Here is a 10,429-nt window from a genome sequence, read left to right as displayed (position 1 = left end):
TTCTTCACTCAGGCTTACACTTGTAACAACAAAAAAATCGCAAAACAAAACAATCTTTCTCATACATGTATATATCAGACATATTTATTACTTTTGTACATAATATTATTTATTTAAAACTGCATTATTGTTGAAATTTTTAAAGTTGGATAAGCTGTTTGTTTGTTTGTTATTGCTAACAATGATAATAAAGTATGTTTACAAACCTCTAAATTTGTGCACTTTGTTACTACCTTTATTTCCTTACAGACTCTCCAATACAGCAATAAAATTCTCAACACTTATTGGGACATGTTAAACAATTGTGCCCCAAAAATCCACAAGTGGAACACCGTTTTTTTCGATGTACTACCTCAGCATTGTGCTGTAACTTTGGACTGCTATACAACCAATGCAGCCAAATAGTATCACGCAAGCCATCTACTACTGATCCCTTCCTAGAATGATGTTTGCGAAACTGACGAAACAATTTATTCCCCGCTTCGTTACCTTCCCCAGAGATACCTCCAATTGTACCTGGACCATCTTCCCTTTCAATGAGCTCCTGTGTGTGTTCTATGACTTTGTGAAAGTAATTTGGCCACTTAGCATACCTAAAGTTATCAGTAAGGAGCTGACCCATTTCAACTGCCACCCTTTTAACATTTTGTACATCATCTGTGTAATCAACAATGGGCAATTTTGCACAGTAAATCTTCTTGATAAACCGAAACTTGGCTAACACAGCAGCAAAGGCATCATGTCTTTCACTTTTTGATATCAAGGCAAGAAGTGCGTCTTCATTTTTCTCATCAAAGAACATTCTGGCATAATTGCCAGGTAACATAAGACTTGGATTTATCCCTATCTCTGCCTTTAAATGGTCATCTCGACGTTTTTCAGCTGTGTCAAGAATAGACTTCAACTCTGCAGTTTTCTCCCACTGGGTGACCTCTGCAACTTCCCTGACTAACAATTTCTTTAAAAAAGAGGCAAGGTTTATGTTGGCATGGGTTGAATCAATCCCCCTATCAATTGGGTCAGAACGCAGTAGAGGTTTCTTTTTCACACCTTTACATCTTACATTCATTTCATTTTGTGAAAGATTCTCGGTATTTGCCCTGCGAAACTCAGCCAACTCAATCGTCAAATTCCTAGTTCTATTTATAGAGAAAGACCCCAATTTAGATACTGCTTCATCACGGGTGCAGTCACACAGTGTACATGGATAATTTGACCCTGCAGCCTGAAACCCCCCCGCACTTCTATCTAATTTTTCATCAACCAAAGAAGTTAGAAATACTAAGTAATGGGATCTCCAATAGCCACCACAGTCAATTTTCATGATTTTATTTTGCATAGTTTGTTTTTCTGCTTCCATTGTATCTAGGCAGTAAGTCACTGTGGAAGTGCAATTTTCCTCAGCAATTGCTTCCAGTAATGGTCTATTACATCGGACAGAATTTGGATTCTTTTGATCATACACAGTCCGTTTTTCATTGTCAATTTCTATTTCTGACCTTACTACTGCAAATGCAGCTCGAAAGGCATTAGCTGGAAGTGTCCTCGCCCCTTTACCTCGGTGAATTTCAATATCCCCCATGCCATCAGAACCATCCTTTACAAATGTTCGTATGATCAATTCTGTGCTTGTACTGTTTACACCCATGCTCTCCAGTTCACTTTGTATTTCAGGTTCAATTTCCTCAAGTGTCTTAGCGATGGCATCAGGGTATCTAAATCTTACCCCTACCAAATTTGGACCTGGAATTTCTTTGCTATGGTCAGAAAATTCACTTAGTAGTTGCAGTGGCTCAACAGAATCTGAAGTGACAGATACCGAGTGATCTTTTTTATTCAATTTTACTGGGGTTTGATACATGTGCTCATGATATTCCTCACCAACAATTACATATCTTGCAGTACCAGGCATGTAATGTTTCTCCTCCTCATCTAACTGATTAGGTGGGAGCAGTATATTGACAGACTTATCTTTGAACATGTCATACTGTGCTTTGTAACTGTTCTTGGTTTGGAGATTATCTACTATTAAAGCTAAACATTCATCGACAGTCATTCTGCCATACGAATTTGCCCAAAGATCATCCACCAAATTAGCACCCTCCCTGTTACCAGAATCATATAGAGTTGATCGCAGTAAAAAAAAAAACATCCTCTTTGGACTCTGCATTAGTAGTACAAAAATCATAGCCGTAGTCAGTGCATTTGTCCCGGTCCAAGTCACGGCCCTAAGAGAAGTGCCGGAAAACCACCTCCTGTTGGAGACGGACTCCCCGTACTTTTGCGTCCCAGGAGGGCAAAGGCCTAATACCCCTGCCTACATCGGTGATGTAGCTGGGTTTGTTGCCAAGCTCCGTGGCATCAGCACCACCCAGTTGCTTGACATCACGGCAGCTAACTCCAGACGACTCTTTAGACAAGGAGATAGAATACGGCTCCGTCGCGGCACAATTAACAGAGATATATATGCACCAGACCAGTCTCCCCGTAAGTACACACATGCACAACATTAGCATAGTTTGTCCTCATCAAAAATCACAAACAGGTATGTCCCCCTACCTAGTAGTATCCAACAGTATAGTTTTGCCCATATTGGCATCCCCTGTAGGACCAACCTGACACTTATAGAGAGAGCAGAAATTTCTCTATCCCCGAACTGCTCTCTATGTGGGAGACATGGTCTGGCACAATATACATCAGTGAACTATTCCCGCCCCCTCTCCCAGTTCGAAACTTAGATGGGGTAACCTACCTCGGTGGTTTCCCATCATAAAATATACCCCGCCATTAACTTCCTGTCAGAGTTCACTATAATCATAAAACAATGAACCTGCCCCTCGCCCCCATTTGGCTGATTGGAGGGCGTAACCTACCTTGGTGGTTTGCCCTCATTAAAACCCTGTCCGGCCTCCTTGACCATGAGGGAGACCATAATAAAGCCCAGAAAACATTAGCATAATTACTTGGCAATTAATTAACTACAATTAGCCCCATTTAGATTCACATACGTATTTCTCCCCCCCCCCCCCCCCAACATGAAAGTATAAACAATTGTTCCCTTCAGTCCTTGGTTTAGTCTTAGTTCCATCAAAAAGGGGGCCATACTCCACTAGTCACTAGTTCTATAAAACTGGGGGGTGTGTAGTGTCAGGTGACTGACATGTGACCAACGACCACCAAGGACTGAATGGAATATTCCAATATATCACGTTACGACCAGAACCTATCTGGGCGATTGAAGGAATACATCTTGGACACCGTACTCACTGAGATAACCGACCGAGATACCAACCAATCGATCCAGAGACACACCAAACCAAGCGAAAACTACAAGTATCCTTACCCAGGACATATACCTTAAATTAGAAGGTAAGAATACTTTAGAGTGACGATCAGTACTATGCTATACTACGTACACCCTGCACCAGGACATCAGCCATGGTTCGGGCAAGGAGACTGTAAATATTAATTCCATGGGTGGGATTTATATGAATTATGAAAGGACCCATTTAGAAATCCTCTTTTAGTGTGCAACCTTTTCTGTGTATACTGATCTTCATTCACGCCATGGATATATTTACTCCTGCCCGTTACTTACTAGTAAGTACGACTTTCCTGTACCAACTTGTTTGTTTGTAACGGTGCGGAAAAGCCCTTACCCATATTCTGTGAATTATTGAAGTAGAAAGAATTGAAGTTTCACTAATTATTTTGATGGTGGCAGAAAAAAAGAAAGGGAAGCGATAAAGCACAAAAATCAAATTGTCAAAGTAATTAGAGAAGCAGGTGGGGATATCAGTGTTCTCGGTGAACCATACAAAATTTCCACATATCTTGAGCAATGCTGAGACACCCCCAAAGCAGGTACAGTGATATCATACCTGTCCTCACAAAGTATTTTCTATGACTTCTGCAAGTTGAAAGGCATACAGTTCCTACAACAAAACCAAGATGTCATGAAACAATACCTTGGCAGATGGTCTAGCTTGCTCATGAAAAAAGACCGAAACATTATTCAACAAGAAGAAACACACAATTTACTAACGGCCGCTGAACTTACAGCTTTTGAAACATGTGCACAAACAATCCAAGTTAGCCAAAGCAAAATCAGTCAAACTAATGCCAAAAACTGATGTTGCCCTAATTAGAAACACCATCAGTTAATCATCACGCTAGTAATAAATAATGCACAACATACAGGTCCATTTCGGACTAAAAACTACTTTGAAAGAGCCAAAGGTGGAACAGACAATGCCTTTGCTGCTACAGTAGCACAACACAAGACAAGCAGGACAGCTGGTCCTGCTAGAATGGTATTTTCGAGCACATTTTTAAGGTGGACCAATGTTTATCTTAAAAAAATAATGCTCTGTGCCAACTGTAAATTAGGTGACAACGAATGCCTCTTTCAAACATTTGATGGTGATAAATTCAATGCATTGGGAATCAACAAAATAAAGACTGGCATGTAGCAACATTGAAAAACATAACAAGGAAACTAGCTGAGACATACAAAGACAAATCTGAATATTTGCATGCCTTTCGCATATTGAAAGTAAAAAAGCAATATTTGGGGACGGTGTACAAAATACACGTGTATCTGTATGATTAATATAATAAAATAAGTAGTTGGCTTGCTCACTGGATCGACACTCTTACATACATGGTGTCCTTGAAGTCCAAAGGCTGCTTCAAGATCGGAATAAACTTGACATACCAAAGACTAGCTGGGTGCCTACTAAAAAGCTGTGTCATTATTGTTTTAGTATAAAGTTGATACACTTGACATCCTTCTTCACTGTAGAGTTTATTGTGTCTAATAATGCTATCCCTCTATCCCTGGTATGCTATAATGTTGTGTTTCACTGACATCTTAAATTTCCCCATTTCGCAATAAGAAATTTTCTTTTAGGGGAGGGGGGTCTAACAAATACAAAGGAATTACGTTTGCCGTGCGTCAGTTTTAAAATGACACGGCCCTTAAAAGACAAAGTGTGTGAAAATGATGCTAATGTTGTCGTTGCTTGAATATAGCTTGAGACATTTTTAAAAAAAAGATTGATTACATTGTAATAAGGTTTCACTTTCAGTTGGTTCATATAATTTTTCCAATTGCTTTTCATGTTAAAAGAAAGGCAAAGTTGTCGTTACAAATTTTCAAAGTTGTCATTCCCTATTTTGAAAAGGTTTGTCATTTCATATTTACAGAGACTGGCCTTACAAAAATGATCACTTGGTCACTTAAAACGTGACACACTTCAAAATGGATGTCCATAAGTATAAATTAAAGAACGCTGGTGAAACTCTAGTCTATCTGCTAGACCTCGGATGTTCTTCTGATAGAATATGACACACGACCGAACATCGCTATCGAGGATGGGTCGGGCAAGCCCTCACTGCCAACTTCGTTCACTTATAGTATCGAAAGAAAGCCTGAATGTCTAGCAGCAAGACTAGTGAAACTCGACCTATGGTGATTGTGTAGGATGTACACAATGGCAGTAATCTGTTTGGTTTGCTGACATATGCTGTCAGGGGTGCGCGTGTGGTCATGTCAGAAACTGTGGACACAGTTTATTCAATACATTTTGAGATTGCAACTTTTATGCCAAACGTTCATGGAATTGAATAGTATATTGGAAACCCTATGTTGTTGATTTTCTTACTAGTATATTGAGAGGGATGTGATGTCGTAAGAGTTCAGGTATCGCCATTGGGGTCAAAACTCAACTTAACTTTACAAGACATATACGACCAGATGTAAACTGAATGTCTTCTGTAAGGGCAAAGTTTTGAGATTGTCATTCCTACAGACAATTGTTGGAATACAACAGAACATATGTAACAAGTTATGTTTTCTCATTGATTGCTATTTGCTCATTGCTGTTAGTGATCTCCTGGCCAACCACAACACGTACTGTGACATTTGTTAAGAATGTAAAAAAAAAATAAGCGCATTGTCGCCTACACTTTAGACAAGATTTCCTGACACGAAACTATTTTTTCCTTTTTAGTGGCCTACAAAAATATGCCAATAATTTATTAAAACTAAAAGCTACATAAATAATATTTTCATGACAAGGACATTTTCATATTCACAAAAAGCACATTCCATCAAAGTTGTAAGAACACAATATCCAGGAACATTAGCATGGGGAATGACAGTACACAAAGCACAAGCTGGTAGTACATAATTATGAATATATGATTGGCAATATAAATGCCCATTATTCTCCCAAACCAGGACAAATGGCACTAAGGACAAATTCAGGCCACACGTGTGACACATCATGCATTGAAAGATTACCAAAAGTGCATAAATTTTGTTTGATAACACCCGCCCAGCCATGTAACCTTTGATTATATCGCCCCATCATACATTATCAGATTGACCCGCAACGTTACACTCAATCCACCCAGACTTTGAAAGGCCAACTTCATGTGAATATAGTCCATGAACTCATGAATGCATTCCTATGTAAAATTACTGTCCAAAACCTAGTGCTCTGTACAGCAGTTTCAATTTCCTGCATTTGTAACAGTGGAAATTGTGAAACACACATTACAAAACAACATTCGTCTGTACAAAACATATATACCCATATAAAACATTAACAAAGTCACCAATGTTCACATTTGTCAACAGATCTATATCAAAACAGTCCCATTCCAGTACAAGAAAGACATAATTACAACTTTCAGACACCCCCCAATACTATCAATCCTAGATATACAGTCAAGCCCAAAGAAAAGAAGAGTCAGCTGTGTTCTAGGTACAATCACAGAGGTAAGACAAATCCCAATTTTTACATGATTATAGTATACCAATTATCAATCTCTACCATACACACAAATAATTACAACCACTACAATATTACTCACCACAAATAATACAAAATTGCTACAATACCCACAGCCTAAACCAATATTTACACTCAACCACACCATCACCATACACACATAATTTCACAGTATTATAACAAAACCACACCAACAAACACAATAACACATACATGTGCAAATCTGAACCTACACAAAATACACACACCACTATACCATACACACTACCTAACATATACCACTCAAATGTTTCATTCCAGGTCAATGATATACAGACTTATCCGCATACCAAACGAAGATGTATCACAATTGAAGACGAATATAACAGAAGAATATCAATCAAATTATGGGACGACAAAGCCACATTACCCAACCTAGAAACCAACAAGAAAATTAAAGCAGAGTGCTTACTTGTAGATATTTACAATGAACAAACTTTAACAGCACATCAAACACACAAATCTCAGTAAGTACTGTTACAAATATATATTATCTAGCTTACAATAACCATAACAAATAACCATAACAACAACTATATCATATATACTGATAAAACATATAAAACAACACCACATCCATAAAACAACTTATACAAACCATATATACTATCACCAGTAAATAAACCTGGACACCTGTCAACGAACTACAAACTACCATCAACACAAAACAATTACACCACATTATACAACATATATGTATAATGCCTACCACAACCACATACCACATACATTAACAACAATCAACAAACACAAACTATACAAATAACCATTTCACTCCAACCGATACCAAGGCCAACCATAATTGTGCTTCAAACAAATACACCTATATATACCAATAACATTATCTAAGCTATCTCCATTTCTCCTTACACATGTATAGGTACAAGAAGAAGATGATGACACACCTCAAGAACAAAAACTGCCAATAATTGCATGTATAATGACAAGTAAGTACCCAACAATAAACAATAACCGTACATAACCACTTTACACATCACCCTTTCCTCTCTCACACACACTCCAGCCTGAACCATTTCAGTCACTACAACAACTGATAATATAATACATAAACCTCTGATCACACACATTTACCGGGTAGTCATCAAAAATACAACCATAAAAAATCATCCCATAAAACTACAATTCAACTACAATATACAAAATCCATATCAACACCAATAATAGACACCACTCTGATCACAACTATACAATTATAAATATATCAAAACAGCAAATACTAACCGATATCTTTCACATTTTCCAGAGAAATTATAACCGAAGACGGAATATCATACAAATATGACTGCAACATGGAAGACTTTGAATTACCAGCCACCATTTCTGTCACCTTTTATTCCAACACAATAATCTCATACACTAACGACAAACAATAAACTCACTTTAGTTTAATATAGTATACCGGTACTTCACACTTTTATATTATATAGCATACCAATTCCAGTGAATTTTGTGACGTCATCGCTGTACATTATTACTGATAATGTACTCCATTATTGGGCATCGCGGCCCTGGAACGATCATAACAATACAAGCTTATGTCTGTAAGGCAATAAAGGTGTGGGTATTTAAGAACAGGGAAATTATGGGGTAAAGAATTTTTTTTAAAAGATTATCATTTCCACTGTTTAAAAATACAATGCATTCATGAAACAAATTTGTGTTCACAGCAGTTCATTGAAGTGTATATGTGTGTCGCTATGATTAGTATTCAGCTTCGGGGCCGAACATGGCAGACGATGTTCAGCGCTGTGTATATTATATGTTGTTTTGTGTTTCTCGGTCTACAAATTCACTGGAATTGGCAAAACTATAAAATAATAACAATAATGTACGCCCTCCCAGTCCATAATGGACTCGAGCAAACTTTGCACTCCATAATGGGCTCAGCTGTTGCCTCGCCCATTATGTCGTTCAAAGTTTGCTTTCGTCCATTATGGGCTGGGAGGGCGTACATTATTGTTTCAATAATTGCTATTTGTATTGTTTCTGTTTGCTGATAGTTGGCAATGTATGTGCTTTGTGTTTTGGTAGCCATTAATATGATATATAATGTAGTTCTATTTTTTCTGTTGATGGTAATTTGTAGTTGGTTGACTGGATGTCAAGTTTAGATATTGGTGATATCTTTTGGTGATTTGGTAGATTTCAATACATACTACACTTTAGATCTGTAATGCTTGCTATCTGTATCATTTGTGTTTGTTGATTGTTGTTAATGTACAATGTATATGGTTTGTGTGTTTTGGTAGACATTACATCATATATAAATAATAAGAAATTCTCTGAATGAATTTCATGGTGTAGCAAAGACACAGAATCCACCAAAACACTCGAAATCTTGGTTGAAAAATGAGATGCCAGATATTGTGAAGGAATTACCTGATGCCAAAGAAAAGGTTAGAATTTGTGCTGATGTTTCATTCAATATTACTTTATAAACATGAACACTGTATTAGCTCTAATCAAGTGTCTTATCAGAACAAGACAACTTGACAGGCTTGGAGTTCAAACTGCTGCTGAGGAGAAAACATTCATAATATTTGTTATTGTGATTTGTATTGAATATTTTACTTCACGTCAAAGTGATTATAGTATTTAAAATTTGTACAAATGTAAAAGCTTTCAAATTTAGTGCTTGCATGAATCAACTTTAAACTCTAAAAAAAATTTACAACAAACTGTGTGTTGGTATACACATAATGAAAAAAATGTGTTTCCTTTTTATAGAAAAGGACAAATAAATGGCAGTTTTACACACATCTAAAAGTGGCCGAGTTTGGGAATGCCATATTCAAAGTTATTGAAGAGCTGGACACAGCCTACAGTAAGGGACGTATAAAAGGCCAAGGCAACAAACGCGAGATGAAGTCTGGCCTCTTCCAAAATCTGAAGGGGGCAGTTAATGAAGATAAAGTTAAGGATGAATTGCTTTTACTGATCAACAGAGAGATCTGTATTGATGAATTCAAAGAAAGTCTCCTGAAATGTAGGATGCGAGAACAAGTAGGCACACTTCTGGTTGTTTATGAGGCACTTGGGGTAAAGAGGAGCCACAAAACTTTACAATATTTCCTTCGTTAATCTCATCTACACCTTTCTTTGTTTTGTCTTCAAAACACAGATACAAACTTGTATGAAATTTCACATAGTACTTTAGATATAAGCTGTAATCATGTAGTAATTTGCCATTTAATTTGTAGGATATTGTTGGAAGAGATCAACAAGAAAATCTTGAGGCGATGGAAGACAAACTAAAGCAGTCAGAAATAAAAGTAAAAGACCAGGTAAGAGACAGGTGTATTACTATGAAGGTTACTGTCCAGTGAAAAAATAACGCGTGGTTAGGTTTTCTAGTTCAATTCTGATATACTGTGAGAGCAGTAAAGTTGTACCTGAGCCGAAGGCATGTTACATATATTATTAGTAGTAATATTAAAATATGGGGTTTCTGGACCACTTAACGACAACCCCCCTTTTTCACCATTTTAACTTTAAAAAAATGGTCTAATCTATATTAAATTTGAGAAAACACAAAAATAACTTTGTCGTTCACTGTCATTTTATAGTTA

The 10,429-nt window shown here is 37.2% G+C and overlaps 1 protein-coding gene across 1 annotated transcript; it reads right to left on the bottom strand.

The window, feature by feature from the left end:
• Positions 1 to 274: 274 nt before the first annotated feature.
• LOC144445402 (V(D)J recombination-activating protein 1-like) lies at positions 275 to 3,440 on the bottom strand. Its single transcript, XM_078134941.1, is given in 3 exon segments — positions 275 to 2,147; positions 2,149 to 2,228; positions 3,417 to 3,440. Coding segments are annotated over 3 exon segments (1,977 nt in total).
• Positions 3,441 to 10,429: the final 6,989 nt, after the last annotated feature.

This window comes from Glandiceps talaboti, chromosome 14, assembly GCF_964340395.1.
Source record: "Glandiceps talaboti chromosome 14, keGlaTala1.1, whole genome shotgun sequence".
NCBI lineage: Eukaryota > Metazoa > Hemichordata > Enteropneusta > Spengelidae > Glandiceps > Glandiceps talaboti.
Note: the sequence above shows the minus strand (reverse complement) of the source record. Positions and strands in the feature narration are given on the sequence as shown.